The sequence below is a fragment of the Symphalangus syndactylus genome, chromosome 11, assembly GCF_028878055.3.
Source record: "Symphalangus syndactylus isolate Jambi chromosome 11, NHGRI_mSymSyn1-v2.1_pri, whole genome shotgun sequence".
Lineage (NCBI taxonomy): Eukaryota > Metazoa > Chordata > Mammalia > Primates > Hylobatidae > Symphalangus > Symphalangus syndactylus.
In genome coordinates, this window is record NC_072433.2 from 40,192,117 (window position 1) to 40,214,159 (window position 22,043).

Consider the following 22,043-nt stretch of genomic DNA (forward strand, 5'->3'; position numbering starts at 1 on the left):
ATTTTGGTTGTTAATTTTGTAAAAATAAAATTAAAAATAAATTATGAGAAAATGTTGTTCAAATTAGACATAAAATTGTTTCTTTTGCTTGAAAATGTATTATTTATTGAACAAAATATATTATGACATAATATGAGAGAATGAACTGTAGTTTCTGCTCTAGTTAATATTGATTCATATAGCTGCATATATTAGCATAATACCTATAAAGTGTTCAACAGGCTTTGATCTCTGAATAACTGAAACTTTCTCAGGTACTGTAGATTAAGTAAAAGCAGTGATAAACATGTACTTCATTACATAGTTTGAAACAAGGCCAACTTGTCATTCTGAAAGCAATTGGAGATGAAGATCTCATAATCTTCACTCCTGATAGACTACTAGTGGGGTATTTATAGACTCAAATGTAAATCAGGAGACTATTGCCATGACACTGTTAACTTCAAACCCTGGGGCATTAGAATCTCATTCTCTCTCTCTGTCGTGAATAATCTATCATGTGTAACATACAGTAGTGTACATTGCATTCAAGAAAAGAAGCCCATTGGCCTTCGTGTTTTATTTAAACTTGATAGTGGAAAGTAATAGTGGATCTTTTTGTTCAATTATTTTATTTCTTTGTTGTTTTTTGTTTATGCTCTTTAAACAGCCATTGGAAAAAATTCGGATTGAGATCATAGCTCTAAGCCTTAATGATTCTCAAGTAACCATGGATGACACTATCCAACGGCTGTTCATTGAGTGCCGATTCTACAGTCTTCCTGCTGAAGAGACACCCGTGTCGCTTCCAAAACCCAAGAGTGGGCAGTGGGTCTACTATAACTATAGCAATGGTATGTATAATTCATTTGTAATTTAGACTTTTATATTTGTCTTTTTTATTTATGAAAGAAGCGGAAAGAACAGAGAAAAAGTTTATTTCTCTAGTGTTCACATAAATTCATGGAAGTCTTGTCAGAATTGATTAATAAAAGTCAAACCAGTAGCATAAAGATTAAGAAAATAAAGTTAGGCCAGGCACAGTGGCTCGCACGTGTAATCCTAGCACTTTGGGAGACCAAGACGGGTGGATCGCTTGAGCTCTGGAGTTCCAGACCAGCCTGGGCTACATGTAGAGAAACCTCGTCTCTACAAAAAAAATACAAAAATTAGCCGGGCATGCTGTTGCACTCCTGTAGTCCCAGCTACTTGGGAGGCTGAGGCAGGAGGATTACTTGAGCCTGGGAGGGTGAGCCTGCAGTGAGCTATGATCTTGCCACTGCACTCTTGCTTGAGTGACAAAGTGAGACCCTGTCTCAAAAAAGAAAAGAAAGTTGAAGTAATACCAAAGTTAACAGAAAACAAAACAATGTGAAAAAATATTCCTAAGATGGTCCTGCTATGTAATAGTTCAATAGAAAAATGTCAGCTAGGTCTATAATTAGGAATTTAATTTAAATATATGATATTTCAAAGAAATATCTTTCAAAGAAGTTGTTTTTTAATCATATGATTCAAAGCTTTCAATGTCCTATTTATTGTCTACCTTTCTGATCAATGTCATCACATGGATGTTTTTACAATACGTGTATATATCTCTTTCAGTGTCTAGATGTTCAAGATTTTAATTGAGTAAAGCGTAAGTTCTTACTACACCTTTCATCATATAGCACACACATCCATTCATAGCAGCAGGCAGGTTTTTTGTCTCAGGGCTTGATCTAGCAGCCAGTTGACGTGTAAGTTTACCGGACCAGCACAGACCCAATAGACACCCTATAAATTCTGAGATCAATCAACTTTATTGTGTGATTGTTAGTATATAATTGGAGAGGAATAAAAAATAATATCAGGCTACCATGACCCTAAGCTAAAACAGCTTAGTATGTTCTCCTAGAGCTCTACATTAAAACAAACCATAAAAATGGAGTGTTGTGTTATTTTTAGCAAAATAGGCCATCTAATGCTAGTTCATCACTACTGTTTTTTTCCTCACTAATCTTAGAAATTGCATTTTAATCAACATGTATAACCATGCTGTTGTATCAGCAGGATTACAAATGCTCATAGTTACCTTTTTTTTCCCCATCTGGCATTTTTAGAAATATGTTCATTCCTCAAGACAGTAATCTTAAGTATCCAGAGATCTGGCCTAGTGGTCTAGTCCTCCCTTTATCCCCAATTTTTACTATTATGTGAACTAAGGCAAGATGTTTAAATTTCGTGATTCCTTGTTTTCTTATTTGAAAAGTAAGGTGCTTTCTAAGATCCACTCCAGCTTAAATTCTACAATAACAGGTGTGTTAAGAAATCACATGTGAAATAAGTAGTGTGGACAGGACAATAATCTGATTCCTCCTTCATTTCATGCACTTGATATAAAGAAAACATTTCCAAAAGTATTTTCTCAGGCTTCTTGGAAATCCTCAGTTGCAGAGTACCAGAAAAGAAAACCATGTCAAAATATTAATAATGAAAGAACTGTTCATTCAACTAATTTTAAGAAAGATACCCCAAGAAAAATGACAAACTCTTTGGCTTTTGTATTATTCTTTGTAAAGGTCAGCAGTAGAATATTTGGTTGGACTGGTAGCAACATTATTTTTTAGAGAGTAATTGTGTATTGAGAAACTTGGCCATGTCAAGGAGTAGATGTTTCCATTTGCTTGAAGAGCAATGCAAATCTTTCTTCAGCTCAAACTGTGATATATGCTCAAATGGCCCAAATTTTGTGCATTCTCACATGGTTACTTCTAGGTCTGTTTGGGGTGTTTTGTTAGTTGTGCTTTTTTTGTTTGTTTGTTTGTTTGTTTTGTGAGGCAGGGTCTGGCGCTATTGCCCAGGCTGGAGTGCAGTGGCATGATCTTGGCTTACTGCAACCTCCACTTCCTGGGTTTAAGTGATCCTTTCACTTCAGCCCCCCAAGTAGCTGGGATTACAGGGACATGCAGCCACACCCAGCTAATTTTTGTATTTTTGGTAGAGACGAGATTTTGCCATGTTGCCGAAGCTGGTCTCGAACTCCTGACCTCAAGTGATCCGCCTGCCTCAGCCTCCCAATGTGCTGGTATTACAGGTGCGAGCCACCATGCCCAGCCTGGTTGTGCATTTTGGTTTGTTTTTTCCCTTTACTGCAGGATATTTTATTGTCTAATTGGTATGTTAACAGTTACTTATGTTTCTAATGAATTAATCATTTGATAGCAGCAAGAAAACCAGTAATCTGTTAGAAATGAATTCAGTAAAAGTGTTTACTATACCATTTTTTAGCTTCTTTTCCTATCTAATGAAATTTGACTGTGTAGAATTTTCAAGATTAATTGAAAATAATTTTAAGGATATTTTTCTGGGAGGAGGGGAAAAGAACGTACTCCATGCTTAGAAGCAAACTAATGCTGTTATTTATCTGTTATATCTGAAAAAATGAGCTCCTAGGTCATCAGCAAATTTGAGAAATAATTAATATTAACCTTGTTGAATGCTTTATTTTTCATTTAAGTATGACACAATGAAAATGTTTATTTTAAAATTATTATATTTGCATCTCCATTGCAGGGCGATCTCCTTGAGTCTTTGGTTAATAAGTAACTATCTCGCGTAATTATTGTAATGATTTACCATTCACTTGTTACCTGATACAGAAGGTCAATATAATGTAGACTTACATCTTCCAAATCTCATTAAATATTAATGAAAGTAATTTTATTTCCAAACTGACTTTTTAATTCAAATGGATAATTTAGAGGACAATTAGTACATGCTGTCTCTTGTTTGAACACCATGCGGTAGAGAGGTTAGCTGAACCTAGCAATGATTTTACCCTACATTGTGACTTGAATCTGTACAAAAGAGACTTGAATGTTCAGGCCCAAATTAGGTACGTAAAATGAGAGATGCAGACTAGTGATCCCCTAGATTATTCATAATTGAATTCAGTCTTTATTAAGAGGTGTTAAAACCAGTGTAACCTACACACAAAAAAATATATATCTCCTGGGTGGGCGTGATGGCTCACACCTGTAATCCAAGCACTTTGGGAGGCTGAGGTGGGCAGATCATGAGGTTGGGAGTTCGAGACCAGCCTGGCCAACATGGTGAAACCCTGCCTCTACTAAAAATACAAAAATCGTCCTGGCACAGTGGCTCACACCTGTAATCCCAACACTTTGGGAGGCCGAGGTGGGCAGATCACGAGTTTGAGACCGGCCTGACCAAAATGATGAAACCCCATCTCTACTAAAAATACAAAAACTAGATGGGCATGGTGGCAGACGCCTGTAATCCCAGCTACTCAGGAGGCTGAGGCAGGAGAATCGCTTGAACCCAGGAGGTGGAGGTTGCAGTGAGCCAAGATCGCACCACTGCACTCCAGCCTGGGTGACAAAGTGAGACTCCGTCTCAAAAAAAATATATATATATATATGTATATATATATCTTCTTAGGAATACCAACACTGAAAAACTAAAATTGAATTTACTTGCCAGATAGTGGTAGCAACAACAAAACATTTGTATTTTATTGGGCCTGAAAATTTTGCTCAGAGAATGCTGAGAAAGCAAGAAAATAGTTTGGGAAAAAATAAGATTAATGGTAGGTCTGAAGAATGTTGTCTGGGCCAAATAAAGCCTACAATGGAATTGACAGTGGGAAGAAAAAGATTAATGAAATCATCCAAAGTTTTTATGAGACTTATACAGGTCTGGACCCTTAGCCTCTGGGGATGGAACAGTCTGTCTTTTGGAACAATTGAAGTTTAATTCAAAAGATGAAGATGATGCGAAACATCAGATTTTGTGACTAATAGGAGGAGAAATTTGGCAAAGATAAGGATGATAGGGATGATAACTCTTTAATACAAACATTATCTGAGATTCAGCGTTATCGACTCCTTATAATTAAGCTATCTGCATTTCTTCTGCCATATGACATTGATAACAGAATATAAGGATTTATCCAGCTTGCAGAAGTAAAGGATATGTTTTTAATGGTAGATGACTGAAGATCAACTAAAGTATTTGGACTACCAGTTTGTATCCTTTTTGAGACATATGCTTTCAGTAAGTTTATGTCAAAATCATACAAATCCTAAACAAATGTGATTTCTGGGGAGAATGAAAGGTAAATACTTTAACGTTTGGAGAGTTCTGATACTTTTAATAATCACCAGAGTCACTTTTTATAGGATGTATTTCAAGTTTTGAAATTGTAAGCTTTTTTAACCATCTAGGGTTTTAGAATACCAAATGAACCATGGTTAGTCATAGGATATCATGACATAATCAGAGGCAGCCAAAGTGTTCCTATTTCCCACGGTATTCAACCCAAAAGTGTTCACTAGCTCCTGATCCCATTTAAAAATTTGGCAAATGAATGTTGGGCCAAACAATGGTTCTAATGTGTAGAACCCTCACCACCAGCAGCAACAGCAGCTGGAAACGTGTTAGAATTGCAAATTCTCAGGCCCTAACCCAGACCTACTGAACCAGAAACTCCAGGAATACAACTCAATGATCTGCACTTTAACAAGCCCTTTAAGGGGTTGTGATACACAATAAAGACTGAGAACCATTGGGCTAGATAAAGATGCCCAATCTAGGCCTTGTTTGTGGAAGCAGGAGAGCCATAGTTCCAACTTGGTACACTTTTGGAGAACTAAGCTTATTGGTAAGTAGCTGGAGTATTTTCAGAAAGAATATTTTGAAAGTTTTCTAACAAGAAATATGATTTGACACACCTAGACTAGGTATATCTAAGCAATTATTCCTTTATGAAACAAAAGAAAATGAGGTGACTTCCCTTGATATTGTTATGGAACATTCTCTTACCCTCTAGCCTTGTGTTAACAAAATGACTACAGCTTAAACAGGAAAACTTTGGCTTCATATGGAAGAAGGAGAGGTTATGTAACATGGAGGTTAAGAGAGCAGACTCTTGAGGCTAACATTGCTGGATTCAAATTCTGGCTTTGCCACATTCTAACTAGGTGGTCTTGGGCAAACTCCTAACCTTCTCTGGATCTATTTAATCATCTGTAAAATGTGGGTCAGGTTCTTAACCTGCATGATGACAGTAAAAGTATTGAGTGTAGTACCTAGTACATAAATATTACCCAGTAAATAGTGGCAATCATTTTTGTCTTTATTAAGAGAATAGGAAATATAGCATGCTGGCCAACTGGATAAAGCAGAAGCATAGGGAATCCCCAATGACACCACTTTTTAAAACAAATTTCAATGGTAAGGATGTTTAAAAAAGAAAAATAAAAAGAAAAGATTAGGCCAGTCATGGTGGCTTACTCCTGTAATTCTGGCACTTTGGGAAGCCAAGACAGTAGGATCACTTGAGGCCAGGAGTTCAAGATCAGCCTGGGCAACATAGTGAGACTCCATCTCTACAAAAAATAAAAATTAGGTGGACATAGTGGTGCTCACTTGTAGTCCCAGCTATTGGGGGGAGGCTAAGGGCTAAGGTGGGAGGATCAGTTGAGCCCAGGAGTTCGAGGCTGCAGTGAGCTATGATCACACCACTGCACTCCAGCCTGGGTAACAGAGCAAGAGCCCCATCTCTAAGAAAAAAAAAATGGTAAATTTAGAATGACCCATATGGTCTAGCAATTTCACTTCTGGGTATATACCAAAAGAATTGAAATCAAGAACTCAGATATTTGTATGCCCATGTTTAGAGCAGCATTATCTGTAATAGTCAAAGGTGGAAACAATCCAAATGTCTATCACAGGATAAGTGGATAAACAAAATGTGGTATATACATATGATGAAATATTATACAGCCTTAAGAAGGAATGAAATTTGACATATGCTACAAGATGTATGAACCTTGAGAACACCAATGCTAAATGAAATAAACTGGATGCAAAAGGACAAACACTGTGTGATTCCACTTACATAACATACCTTGGGGAGTCAGTTTCATACAGACAAAAAGTAGAATGGTGGTTACCAGGGGCTGGGAGGAGGGAAGAATAGAAAGTTACTGATTAATGAGTGTAGAGTTTCAGTTTGGGAAGATGAAGAAGTTCTGGAAATGAATAGTGGTGATGGTTGTACCACAATATGTAGGTATTTAATGCCACTAAACTGAATACTTAAATGTTAATTGTTAATTTAAGATGGTAAATTTTATGTTATGTATATTTTACCACAATAAAAAAATGTTTAAGCCATTGAAATTTATCAAATCTGTTCTAGGTTTAATTGGAAGACCCTTTATTTGGATGCTGGCATTTGAAATTCAGTCTTTTTTTTTTTAACCACTGAGATTACCCTTGTCTGCAAACTATGGAAGCCAGTATGACATAAAAGCTTTACAACTCTGAAGTCTAAAACAATATGGTGTACCATATCTTGAATTGGTAATTAACAGCAAAAAAAAAAAAAAAAAAATCCCATTTGGAAAAAAAGTTCCCCTTTAGCAGCCTCTAAAAAACGAAGTACTATCTTCCAGTGATCTGTTAGCATGACTTTTTGGCATTGATAAATAAAAAAAAAATACTCTGAACCTTTGAATCTGTACTGATTTCTATAAACTTCAGTAACCTATATAACTAGCCACATTTACTAATATGATATCGTGCAAAGAGCAGTAAGCTAGGAGCTGGTGTTTGACTTTGGCTATCCAGAGTTGATTATTAACTTGGTTATTATGTCTTGGATGATTCTTCTCTGAAACCACTAACCCACCCCTATACCCGTACCTTTATGTCTCTCCCGCCTTGTGCCTACTCAGTGCCTTTGGCCCTCAGTTAATATTTGCTCAACTGAGCCAAACAAATGAGTTGATAGCATCATAATTTGGAATTGAACTAAAATTGTTCAGGGAAACATTTTCAACATAAAAGATGTTTGTTCCTGGCAGAGCCTAAGGAGAACTGGCTTTAGAATTATCATGATATCTTTCACCCATTGTGTACTTTTGACCAGGGATAATCTCTAAGTTGAGATCTGGTCACAGGGGGGCCTTTACATCCAGAATGGCATATGAAAAAGAAATGTCCTCAGAAGCTGATGCATGGCTGAAAGTCTGCCGAACTGAGAACAAATAATCAGGATGAAAATTGTAGTGTTCGCACATTGAAATGCCATTTTCCCAAAGTGCAGTGCTTACTTACAATGTCAAGTGTTCACCATCTTCTTTCTGTTGAGACTTGAGGTCAGTTATCTAATCTCATGCTTCAGCCAAGTGAAGTCTGGCCACATTCCTCGATGCCAGCATGTGCCTTTAAAACCAAAAACCTCACACCCTAAATAGCCTCTCTCTCTGCACGTTTCTCTCCCATACCCCTACCCAGCAGGCGTCAGCCTGTGGATTTCCTCAACCCAATACACTAGACGCCTCTTTTATTGCATGTTGTGGCAGGAGAGAAGGATTAAATTACTGAGGCTGTCAGGAAGGACAAGCAGTCTGCCATACATTATCATTATCACTTGCTTCTTGGGTGAAAGAAAATACAGTAAATCCCTCAAATACAAAGCAATAAAGACCGTTGGCTTTTACTGTCATGACTGCCAGTGCCATTAACAGGCAGTGACAGTGATGTGGCACTCTTAGATGTTGCTTGTATCTTTTCTGACAGTGTGCACATAAACCTGCCAGTGACATGACATTAGATCACATGACTACTCAGATTTGATTCTGGTTTCTGGAGCTGTTTTCTTTTCCCAGGCATACAAGTGAGGTGGCATGACTTGTGTCTTTAAAAACAGGTATTTTAAAAAATACAGAATGGTACTAATGTAGCCTATTCCTGAGTGATTTCCTTTTTGGAATTTTTTTTTCTTTTGGTATAGTGATCTACGTGGATAAAGAAAACAACCAAGCAAAGAGAGACATCTTAAAAGCTATACTACAAAAACAAGAGATGCCTAATAGGAGGTACGTTTTGGCAGTCCAAATAATCTAATGGTTTACATAAAGTAGATCTCTGTAGCAGGACGTGGTTAAAATAAAAGGCACAAGATGAGGAAGCCGAACATTGGGGTTCTCTGACTCACTCTGTATCCTCGAATGAGTACGGGATCTCTGTAGATCGCCTTCCTCCTAGAAAGTTAATGGCCCTGCCTACTATACAAAGTAATTGTAACGATCCTATAGGACTTTGAACACCAAAGACTGGACAACATATATAAAATATCCTGTTGCCACTCCTGTAGTTGTAAAGACTGTAACAGGTTGAAAGGTGGGTACACTCTGGAGTCACATGCCTTGGGTATAAATTCTTATTGCTTACTAGCTGACTGACCTCAGACAAGTTACCTAACCTTCTTACACCTCTCTTCCTTCAACTTTAAAATGGAGATGATAACACCTTAGAGGGTTGGTGTGAGGATTAAATGAGATAATATATGTAACACAGATAGTATAGTACCTGACACATAGTGCACAGTGAGTGTTAATTGCAATCATTGTAAGTAGTGACATTAATATTATTGTTTGTAATGGCTCATCAGCCTTTCAGACTAATTTATATCTTACTATCACTGTTTAATAAGCCATCATTTCATTATTATTTTTTGAAGGCATTTTTTTTTCTAATTTGAATAGGATACCTTGCAATTCTGGTTCAGTAGAGAAAATACATGTATATAATTTTCAGAAGAAAGAAAAAAAACTGATCTTAAAAAGTTAGTGCTTCTGTGTGTGCTTCTGCCGCAGAGTTTGAGGAGTTACCTCTGTGCTGCTTGTTAACCGCGAACTGGTTTCTCCAGTGCCCCTTGCTGGCCCTCCTCCCTCGGCCTGAGTACACCTTTTCTGTCTCCGTTGCCCACTTCTCCTTGCCTTATGACCTACTGATGACACAGCCTCTCACTGCCTCAAAAACAGTGCTGACTCTGCCGCCTTAGGTAACTCAAGTTCTTTCCCTTCCAGAGGGCCATAAAGTGAATGTTAAAGACGTATTTTTCAAAAGAGCTTCCAAACTAGCATTTTATCTTCTGTTTGAAGAAGAGAGACTGGAATGCTTAGCTCTCGGGATCTGATAATATAGCTTTATCACTATTCTTTCACTAGCTCCTGAAATACATCATTTCTTTGGATCTCAGTTTTTATTTCTGAAGGAATGGTAAAATCCTGTTAAGTCTGAGGCTCTACTTTTCCCAGGATGGTAATCACTCAGGTTTGACTTGCTTCAGCTTCTTTCAGGGCCCCCTTCAAAACCACCAGTCCCCCAGGGTTATCCCAGGTCATGAGTGACGAGGGAATAAACAGCACTGGCCATGGCATCTGCTTCCGTACAGTCAGCAAGCTGCACCATGGCTGTCTAGGATGGAGCTCAGTTCCCATGGACAAGTCCTGGGCTGCAATTCAGTAGCCTATTCAGTCTTACTTGTCTGCCTCTGTGTTCGCTTTGTTTCGGAAATGTGAGATATTATAACATATTGGGAGACAACTTTTTTTACCCCAAAAGTGTTTATTTAAAAAATTTAAAAGCAAGTTCTGCTTTCGTGTTAGACCTGCCTTTCCTCAGAGGACCCACTTATTTGTACCAGAATAGATTAAGAAATTTAAAAAGGCCAGGTGTGGTGGCTCATACCTGTAATCCCAGCACTTTGGGAGGCCAAGGCAAAAGGATCCCTGGTGCCCAGAAGTTAGAGACTGGCCTGAGCAACATAGTGAGACTCCCCATCTCTACTAAAAATTAAAAAAGAAAAAATTAGCCAGGCGTGGTGGCATGCACCAGCAGTCCCAGCTACTGTGAAGGTTGAGGAGGAAGGACCACCTGAGCCCAGGAGTTCGAGCTTGCAGTGAGCAATGGTTGCGCCACTGTACTCCAACCTGGGTGACAGAGCAAGACCCTGTCTCAAAAAAAGAGAAAAGTCCACAGTAACTATAATGACTCCCACTCTCCCATCGTTGTTTCTGCAACAAAGAACGAAATGTTCATGTCATTTCTGAGAAAGATAGAGAGGTATTGCAGGTGCCAAGTGACTGACTCAGGGCTTCCAACCGTGGATGAGTGTTTGAGTGCTGGCTGTGCACTCCTCGAACCACCGTGGGAGAGGATGGCCCCATTGACTGTTCTCCCTCAACAGTATCATTCTCCTAAGGGAAAGAGGCGTTTACATGTATGTTTTTCCACAGCCAAAAGCCAATTGTTATTCCAGCAAACGTTCTCACCTTTTTTAAATACTCAGAGGTCACATTATTTAAAGTAGCTCCTAGTTTATGAGAATCCATTTGCTCAGACAGCAACCCTGTTGAATATTGGTGATAACCTACAAAGCGACAGTTAGAGAAGTTTGATGTATCTTCCCCGACGTGTCTAAAGTTACAGACATTGTATAATAAATTATATATAGTACCTTTGCATGCCACCCCATGCTGTATTTGCAAATATACACGTGTCACTTTAAAAGAGAGGTAACATATTGAAATGTGCCTTCAAACAGTATTTCTTTGAAGTACACTGACTTAAGGTCGTTTTTTGGATTCAGTTTTTTCTTGTTAACAGTGTTCTGTTGAACATATCCACCCCTGAGGAAGACAGACTATGATAATAGACAGATAAACGAATTACATCTACAATAAGACTAAGAGAAAACCAAACAAGTTAAATGCCAAAATAGAAAGTAACAGTGAAAGCTGAATCAAATTCAGTGAGTCCTCAGCAGTGAATCTGAGGAGGTGACACGTAAGCTGGTTCATGAAGGATGAGAGGACTCAGTCAAGTCACAAAAAGCTCACAGAATATCATTTCAGGCAAAGGGAACTGCAGGCATGAAGGAGTATAGAGAGATGTGTTCCAGGACCAGGCAGAGGTGGTTAGCAAGGCTGGTCTCACTGAGAAGTAGAGAGTGGCAGGAGAAAGAGGTGGGAAGAGGAGGCAGGAGCAGCTCAGGTGGCACTTCTTGTTCTTCCTTCCACCTGAGTGCTTGACATCTGCCCCCTGTGTCGATCCAGGTCCTCATACTAGACTGTAAGCATTCTTCCAGACATGGGACAAAGTTGGCCTTTTTGTTTTGGCAGTGTTGAAAGTAAGATAAAAGATTTGTGTGTGTGTCTTTTCATTATTTTTTAAAAATTACTTTTAATTCTAAAATGATTTTAGTGTACTTTTCCTCCCTTTTCAGCTTAACTTTCTGGTTTCTTAATTTTGTTTTTGACATTTCATTTTTCTCTATATAGAATTTAAAACCAGAAATATTGCATTTTTAAATTTCTAGTTCTTTCTCTGGCATTTAGAAGGCTTTCTTTTGCCACAGAATTCTCATATATTCAGTGGAGGTAATTGTCTGCATTTGTAAAGTGATACAGACATGATCCTTAGATATGAGACACTGTATGAAGATAACACTTAACATTATTATTACAGTCTGCATCGCCTCAGTCTCTTCTGTAAGTCTTGTGTTATAATATGTGCATTATATATTACTTTTAATTCCTCCTCTTCCAAGCAGTTTTAATTCTTCCTCTTTTCCTAATTCATTTTAGGAAAACTTCTTTCATAATCATTCATCTTCCTTAATTGAATGATATAGTCAATGTATAATTTAGGAATCTAACTAAATTTTCAATTGGAACAAGCTTTTCCGATGCCAAGTTTTTCTCTCCCCTTAGAAATGTGGAAGCATAAGCAGCTCTACCTATATTAAAAATACTACTAAAAAAAGAGGAAACATTTACTCAGTGCTTACTGTGTTCCAGGCAACTGTTCACTTGTATCATCTCATTTGATCCTCACAAGAGCCCTGTAAGATAAGTATAATTATCCCCATTCCACTGGTAAGGAAACTGAGATGAGAGAGGTTAAGTAATTTGTCTAAGGTCACACAGCTAAGCAGTAGGAAAGCAGGAATATGAGCCCAGAATGGATGCCCTTAACCACTCCATCTTAATCCCTCCATCTTATACATGTTATAAAAATTCCTTCGTACCACCTTGAAGGCCAAGATCTGTACTCTTTATAATTATTTTATGAGTAGGCATTAACTTTGATTTTGACCTGAAGGATTTCTATTTTCTAATAAAAACTTATTGCAGGCCGGGCGTGGTGACTTCACGCCTGTAATTCCATTACTTTGGGAGGCCGAGGTGGGCAGATCACCTGAAATCAGGAGTTGGAGACCAGCCTGGCCAACGTAGTGAAACCTCATCTCTACTAAAAATACAAAAATTAGCAAGATGTGGTGGTGGGCACCTGTAATCCCAGCTACTCGGGAGGCTGAGGCAAGAGAACTGCTTGAACCCAGGAGGCAGAGGTTGCAGAGAGCCAAGATTGCACCACTTCACTCCAGCCTGGGTGACAGAGCGAGACTCTGTCTCAAAGAAAACACAACAAACAAAAAAATTCTTACTGCTAGCTAAAAACAGAGACTTAGTAAAGGAATTCAATGTAGAATACTTACTTTCAGCAAGTTGGTCAAATGTATTGTCATGTTTACCTATAAGCATTTGGAAAGGATTTTATTTGTGTTTTTCAAGGCATGATTTCTCAGAGATGTAGATTTTTATGTTTCTTGTTTTGTTTCTGATTTGGGATGGATGCATTTTGAAAAGTTTAAAATGGTAAAGTTTACAAGCATCTATGGTTTAAGCTATGCTGCCAAGACATATCAAAAGAGTACTTAACTGTAAATTCCTGTCATTTGGTCAATCCAAGTGCATTTGGCCCCCGCACAAGCCACTAATTCAAATCAGTTCCATCAGAACCCTACAATTATATGTCTTAAAGTAAAATAAAACTTGGATGCTATGATTGTAAGTTAAAGATTGCTCAAGTAATACAAACATTTGATATAGCTGTTGGGCAGAGTTACAACATTTATCTAACATGATTTAAAATGTTACCCTGGGAGCATGATCTCTGCATTTTGTAGAACACACACAGTTTTGTTAAATTCCTTAGTAGCAAGTCCAGAGTTGTGTGTTTCTATAGGAAATGTTACGTTTCTATGGAAAATGCTGACCATTTAACCTCCATGGTCTTTATTCACTTAAAAGTAGAGGTGTCAAAATATAATCAGACAGTATGTAATAGAGTGAACATCTGGTCCTTCTCTTTGCCTAGTAATTTTCTCAGATTATACAGATAAATGTTAATCAGTGCGTAGAAAGTGGATTAGTGTTCATTTGAAGGTTGGGTGTTTTATAACAATTCTAGTAGTTCATATAATAACTTATCTAACCTAGTGTACCTTTCTTTTTATTGGGATAATTGGAAACTTCAACATTTTATACCTAGTAATAACACCCCATTTGGGAGTTTTGTCTCGTGGTGATTTCGTCTCACTTGGTGGTGACTTTCCCTGATCTCTGCCTTACCAGCATTTGCTTCACCGTGGTCAGTGACCCTCCAGAGGACAAGCAGGACCTGGAGTGTGAGGACATTGGCGTGGCTCACGTCGACCTCGCCGACATGTTTCAGGAAGGGAGGGACCTCATTGAGCAAAATATCGACGGTATGGGTGAAAGTGTTGCTCAGTTTGTGCAACCAACAATTGCTGAACTCCAAACTCTTTATTAAACCCTTCTTTTTGCTGGCTCCAAGGGTGCTTAGTCACATGTTATTTGAATCCTTTACAACTCAAGTTAACGCCTTGGTGAAGCTGAAGTGTCTTCCTATATCCTTTTCCTGCCCTCCCCCCTGCTTTCCTTTGAATCAACAGAAATTGTAAAATAATTAATTTAGCTTCACAAGGAATTATTCTTTTTTTAGTATTGGTGAAAGTGTGAAAAAAAGTTGGCCATTGGATTTTTTTTTTTCTGAGACAGAGTTTTGCTCTGTCACCCAAGCTGGAGTGCAATCTTGGCTCACTGCAGCCTCGACTTCCTAGGCTCAAGCAATTCTCCCACCTCAGCCTCCCAGGTACCTGGGACTACAGGCGTGCATCACCATGCCTGGCTAATTTTTTTGGTATTTTTTATAGAGACAGGGTTTCATCATGTTGCCCAGGCTGGTCTCGAACTCCTGGGCTCAAGTGATCTGCCCACCTAGGCCTCCCAAAATGCCAGGACTACAGGCGTGAGCCACCACACCTGGCCACTTGTTTTTCTAAGGTTGTTTATGGAAGCCACATTTCAGCTAAGACTTAACCTTAAGGATGTTATTCTGTTAATGTTTATGGAAGCCTTATTTCTATTAAGGTACTTAACCTTAAGCATGTTATTCTGAGTGATCCTGATAATGTCTTTCTCAAGGCTTCTCTTTAATTCAGTGTTGCAATGTAGTGGTACAGTCAAAGCAAGGAAGTAGTTTTGATCCTTTATTTCCCACCAGGATTTTGTGAGGAGTAATGAACATTTGATCTGTTCCTGACAAATGTGCTGTCCTGGATTTTTAACTCACTAGTTGTGATTCCCAACAATGCTTAATTTCTACTCTCTATTCTTCTGTATTTAGAACATGCTAAATTGTTTTATTAATCAGACTTTTAAAAATCATAATCAGGGATGGCCTAGGCTTTATGTAGTAAATAGAGAAATAAGGCTGATTCCTAGTCCCATTTGTTAAGTTAGCAGAGCCATCTTTGGAAAAACGTGCATGACTTGTTTACATATTCACTTGTGCATTCAACAAACACTGAAGTGAGCATCTCTTATGAGCCAGGCATTCTGCTTACGCCGTAGTTCAGCCCTGGTTCATTGTCAAGCTGCTTGTCCTAGGTATGTGTCAAGTGCTGAAAAGTCAGGCTCAAGCCAAATAATTAACCAAATTAGACCAAATAACCAAATTAGAAACTTCTTCTGGGAAATCTTTATAAACTATACATTTCTTACCACGTGGCAGTTGGTCACAACTTTGGCACAGAGAAAAAGATGAGAGGATTGAAATATTAACCTGAACCCTTTTAAAGACTACCAGGACCAAGAAAGTCTGACAAAAATACCAAAATTATCTCTGCTTTATATTCTTCGTATTTTTTCCAGATGGTTGTTTAGCAACCCATCTTCTTCTGAGAGACCACATATGACCCACTGATCTGACATGGTCAGCTACTGTGGCCATGTTTTGGGAAAGAGCCAAAAGATTAGGCATAAGTGAGGTTGGGATTTTAATGCTTTGTTCTGCAGCAAGCATAGAAGTGAGAAGTCCCAAAGCACAGATGACAGCTCCAGGGAATGAGCTGGAGACTACCCATGCCATTTTGACTTCCCCAATGCTCAGTTTCTGCACCTACCTCTTTGTGTATCAAGTTTTAAGGCTTAGTTCTAACAAATTTTCTTGGAATTAAACACACACACACACACACACACACACACATTAAAGTTCAAGGGAACTCATAAGAAATTATAAAATGGAAACTAAGCCAGGTGTGGTGGCTCACACCTGTAATCCCAGCACTTTGGGAGACCAAGGCAGGTGGATTGCTTGAGCTCAGGAGTTTTAAGACCAGCCTGGGCAACATGGCAAAACCCCATCTCTACAAAAAAATATAAAAGTTAGCTGGGCATGATGGTGCCCAACTGTAATCCCAGCTACTCAGGAGGCTAAGATGGGTGGTTGGCTTGACCCTTGGAGGCAGAGGTTTCAGTGAGCCAAGATTGCACCACTGCACTCCAGCCTGGGTGACAGAGCCAGACACTATCTAAAAGAAAAAACCAGAAACTATATGAAGCCTCATAAGTGATAAGTGCTGTCAGACTTACAAAATCCAGGTTTCTGGCCTTGAGTCACTAGCCATTATCATTGTCCACAGAGGGATGGAGTCTCAGGTATTGAATCGGCATCCCATTTGGCTTCCACCACTGAGCTCAGAGAATGCCCATGGCTCCAATCAAATAGTCTACCTTCGGGGCTGGGTGCAATGGCTCAGGCCTCTAATCCTAACACTTGGGGAGGCCACAGTGGGGGAATCACTTGAGCCCAAGAGTCTACCTTTGGGACACCACTGAAAGTAGTGGCCCCTCTTCCAAGAAAATCCCACATATACTCAAACCCACAGACCTTAAGATTCTTGGGTCTGCCATTTTAATCTTTTCTAATTTCACATAAAATCTATTTTAAATGGAATGTTTTCCTCAGAAAGATAAATAACTAATTCAAGCTATAATCATGGAACATCTGTACAGTGGTTTGCTGTTCTGAAACACTGTATAGATTATCATAAATTCCCTTTAGACTTACTCCTTACTAGCTTAAAAATTCTTTTTTTTTTTTTTTTTCTTGAGAAGGAGTCTCGCTCTTGTCTCTCAGGCTGGCATGCAGTGGCATGATCTCGGCTCACTGCAACCTCCACCTCCCGAGTTCAAGCGATTCTCCTGCCTCAGCCTCTTGAGTAGCTGAGACTACAGGCATGCGCCACCATGCTAGGCTAATTTTGCATTTTTAGTAGAGACAGGGTTTCTCCATGTTGGTCAGGCTAGTCTCAAACTCTCAACCTCAGGTGATCCCCTCACCTCAGCCTCCCAAAGTGCTGAGATTACAGGTATGAGCCACCATGCCCGTCCACTAGCTTAAAAATTCTGATTGTGTATGAGGGTCATTATCCTAGAGGCTTTCACTAGGTAAACTTCAGGATTAGCTCATTAGTTTTAGCTCCACAAGCAATATGTACAGGTCCATGCAGTACGTCTCAAATGCACATCTCCATGCACACGTGACAAGGTTTATTCTTTAGATACCCAAGATGCCAGTGAACTTTGGACTTCTGTAGAACTATTTTCCTCTTTTCAACTACTGTTTCTGTCTGTGAGCCTTTCCAAAGAAAAATCTGTTGAATGATATTAACACTTTCCTGCTCTTTTCTCCCTAGTTTTTGATGCACGAGCAGATGGTGAAGGTATTGGCAAGCTCAGGGTAACAGTCGAAGCTCTCCATGCCCTCCGGTCTGTCTACAAGCAATACAGAGATGACTTGGAGGCTTGAAAGCAAATGCTCCAGAGGCATCTCCTACTCCTGAGTAAATGCTCACATGAAAGCTCCTACGTGAGATTTTTGTAATTATTCTGGTGTATATAATCTATAATTCATGGGAAGCTGGGAGCGGGGAGACCTGGGTTTGAAGTTGAAGTTTTATATACTTTTTCATTTGTTTATTTCTCTATTCCCTCCTTCTCATAACTGCCACCCCTCAGGACTTAAGTTCTCCATAATGGGCAGTACCTTCTCAATAATTTATACCTACATGATAGCATGAGAAAGTCTATTTGCATTTTCAACATTTTCTTAGGAAGAACCGAAATGCAATTCCCATTTTTATTTTTAATAAACAAAAGCATAAATCTTAGAAAACCTATGAAAAAGAAATACTTTTATGTTATCCCTAATCGTCCCACTAAATGGAATGCCTATGATTAGCCTCATTAAGAGTTTTATACTGTGAAGATTTTATTAGAAGCAATATATGAAAATTACTTGGATTAATGTGTTAATCTTCCTCTTTAAAATGCTAATATCCATTTTATGCACATTAAAGCTCAGTATGCATTTTCTTTGATGCATGCAGTTTCTATCAATTAAATATAAAGAATGAAACTTAGCACCAACTTATTCAATGACTGCAAGTTTTTTGTCTTTCTTTCTTAAAAGTTTGTTCTATTTGTATTATTTTCATATATTTGTAATGGTGATATGGGATCCAGGGATGTATATATAAAAAGGAGATAGGTATATAGATAGATGTGAAATTTACACGTTGAAAACTTAGCATATGACATAGAAAGAAATTATGAAAAGTATAACTCACATTCTGATATGCTTAGACTTGAAAGGAGTATCTTTTTATCATTTTTTAAATTTATATCAAGCCAGTACAGTGCCGAGGTGTATCTGGGTAACCAGATCCTCGAAAAGCAGCTCTAAAAGTTAATTTTCTAGCTTTTACCCAATCTCACTGAAGGATTTAATTGATATTTTTAATGGAGCTGTGAATCAATGCTGCAAAGGAATTGTCTCTAGAGGTCTAGGATATAATGCATTTCATTTTTTAATTTACTTTTTTATTTGTCATTTTCTTCAAAGGATTTTTATAGGCTGTAGGTTTTCACTGTTTGCAAACAGGCTATGTTCCTTCTTAAGCATATGTAAAGTATTCAGGGAGATAAGTAATTTATTAAAATCTACCTAATTTGCCGTGATATATTAAATCTCTGCTTCAGTGATCACAGACCATTTCATTTAGAGAATTAGGCATTCCCTCTTTGTGTGATTAAAGCTCTGGAAAATGAGTTCTTTGCTCCTATTTGTGAACATTCAAAGCCTGCTAATGGCAAGAAGATGGAATAGATTATGAGACAATTCATTACAGTTCAATAGAAAAAAAAGCAGCTATAATGCAAAAATGCAAGTATGAATATCTGCATATAGTTTGAACCATCTGTGCTCTAATGGCTTCAATAATGACTCTCGTCTTTAGAAGGCTTTGAAATGACATCCATACAATATTAATTTGTTGATGTACATTGTGGGACCAGTAGAGTATGATCTGACCACAGAAATCTGTAAATTCTGTCTATACCAGTGGGTCTCCCTGTCCTGGGGCCTGCCATGTCCGAGAAGAATCTTGCTCTCATCCAACTCTGCAAATCTTCATAACAACTCATTCCTCTGGAACCTTCTAGAGACCACAAACATCTGCAGACTAAACCTCTCCAATCCTAGTAAACAACCACATGTTTGTTGTCACTTTGGCTGGCTCTGAGCTCACTTTTTTGGCCCCTCTTTCTAGCTTTCTTTGGCTTTATGCAGTTACAGTGTCATTAAGGCCCATAATATTCCCTGCAGTAATTTAAAACAGCCAGATTATACCCTGGGATTAACTGAGTGGTTTTTGAGACATTTATTGTGGTATTCTCCCAGGAGGTTTGTATTATTGTTGTAAAATGTTACATCCCAAACTAAATAACCCTTCTGCAGGGAGAAGAACCAGATTGCACTGACTTCTTAGGATCATTAAGTGGAAAGGAAAAGTTTTTCTTAGAAAACTTCTGGGACCCAGTCACCTGTACAGAATGTATATCTCAGACAAGATGAGAGAAACAGCCATGTTTCTGTCACACTGTTTACTGTCATATTAAAGATTTCTAGTTTTAAAATATTCAGTTTCAAACTATTGAGAATTTTCACAACACTCATTTTCATAGCTAATCGCTGCTGACACATTTTGAAGTGGAGAGGTAGTATTGAATGCTGTCATGTAGATACTTCAGTTGGGTTTCATAACCTGTTTGAGAATTTTGTTTGTTTTATCTTGTGGTAACTAGAGGCCATTGAAAAGCTCACCACCTTTTGGGTTAAAGAGCAGTGGTTTTCTCTTGGTGAGCCAAACTGGATCCATTGAAGAGGGCTTGGCGTCAGGGACCACCAGCAGTGGCCTTGCCACACAGATACCAGCTTAAGGTGTTGCTGGTGTGAACATACACTTCTTGGTGTAACTGGACCAGTGCACTCAGCACTTTTTTGGGCTGTAATGCTTTTAGTTTGGAAATATAAATAGAGATGTGATGTGGTATGTGGGAGAGTGTATTTTACATGTATTTTTGCCTACTGTAGTAGAAATGTCAAATTCCCAGCCACTGTCATGAAAAGCAGTTGACAAAAATAAGTTTTATGGTTTACAGTGTGGTTTACGTAAAGAACATTTCTCTTCACTCTCAGTTTCACCATGTTTTCTAAATTATCATGGTTTACTGCCATTTAACTTAAATTAGTTTTTTTAAGAATAAATAAAGAATATGTTTAATCAAATAAAGAAAGGCCACATTGAAATTCTGCTGTTCCTGCCATTCATTCGTTACCACAAAACACAAATAATTTCTATGTGTTATGAAGACGTGTGGGCTGAGAAGTGGTCATGTGATTGGAGAGGTTTTGCGTGCACTCATGTTCCCACAACAAAACATAAATTATTTTAGTAATCTGACATCAAGAGCTGTGAAAATGAAAACCAGTTCTTACACATGTTCTAACAAGAATCTGATTAACATTTTTGTGGATATGGAAAATTTTTTTTTTAGTCAAACTGGCACTATTGCTGAATGTAGAATGATTTCCTTATGCACTAGATAGAAAAATATGAATCATGTCTGTGAACAAATATGAGAATAAAATGTCATCTTTGTGTAGGACAAAACAACCAGGAGAGAGATTTTGGGATAAAAATTATCGAGTGATTGACAATATCAGGATGATAATTCATCCCCAACGATCGGAGTACATTTTAATAAGTCACTCATGCCTGAAGGCCTCTGACTACCTTAACGAAGAAAAACTAAACCCGTGATTTATTAGAGATTGGGCAACATGCCTAATTAAATCCATGAATGGGAGCAAACACAGATTTACATCCCCTTTGTTCAGAACAAAAACAACCTCTAGGTCAACCAGAAAGCTAGAAAATATCAAAGCAAGAGAAACAAGTGTTTTAAAAACTAAAAATATAGAATTAGAAAACATCTCCTCCTCCTAATCTCTTTTGTCTTACAAGGTAGAATTTTCACTTCCATTTCAAAGTACCACCAGTGGACTGCACCTTCCAGCCTGACCGCCTGGAAAATTGGGCCCATATTACTGGTATTCTTATAGCTTTTGTTCTTGCCCTTTCATTTTCCATATGACATTCACTAATATATCAAGCTATGTTTTTCCTTCAGGCTTTTGGAAGTGCAATCTGGTACTCTTAGACTTTGATCATGACCTCTTTTCTGAGGTAGATGCTGTTTGACTTTTCTGCTTTTTGCCTCTTCTCACTCTATTGAGACTCACCTTTTCATCCCTAGAATAGCATTACCTCTGTCTTCACTGTGCACCATTTGTTTTCTTTTTAAATAAAATTTAACATCTTGATTTTTATATTCCTACTATCTAATTTGTTCACATCTATATTCAACTGAACATCTCCTCCCATCTGTCTGTTCTCCTACTTATTTTTAGCTAGTCAAAGCACATTTTTTTCCTTCCTCTTTGCTGTTTTTTTCCTTTCTCTTTACTGTTTCTTTTCTTGGTGAGACAGCCACTTCTTGAGATACCGGCATCTGTGAATAGTGGCCTTCCCAAAAAGTTCCTTTGTGTTAAGATTTGTCTTAATTTAACATGACAGGGGCACCCTTAGCCATTATGAAACTGAGGAAACAGCAAGCTAATTTTTGTATCTTTGCTTCTTGTACCTTTTT

The 22,043-nt window shown here is 38.2% G+C and overlaps 1 protein-coding gene across 8 annotated transcripts in view; it reads left to right on the top strand.

Moving 5' to 3' along the window:
- Nucleotides 1-18,423, top strand: part of RPGRIP1L (RPGRIP1 like) — a 100,203-nt gene extending 81,780 nt beyond the window's left edge. For 6 of the 8 annotated variants that reach the window (XM_055232682.2, XM_055232684.2, XM_063612684.1 and 3 more), the window contains 4 exons: nt 650-833; nt 8,786-8,870; nt 14,259-14,392; nt 17,687-18,423. In XM_055232682.2, the coding sequence (XP_055088657.1) occupies nt 650-833; nt 8,786-8,870; nt 14,259-14,392; nt 17,687-17,799 (516 nt within the window). In that variant the 3' untranslated portion in view covers nt 17,800-18,423. Of the gene's footprint in view, nt 1-649; nt 834-8,785; nt 8,871-12,551; nt 12,612-14,258; nt 14,393-17,686 lie in introns of those variants that run through there. The other 2 variants (XM_055232687.2, XM_055232686.2) reach the window with 2 other exon arrangements.
- The last annotated feature ends 3,620 nt before the right edge of the window (nt 18,424-22,043 follow it).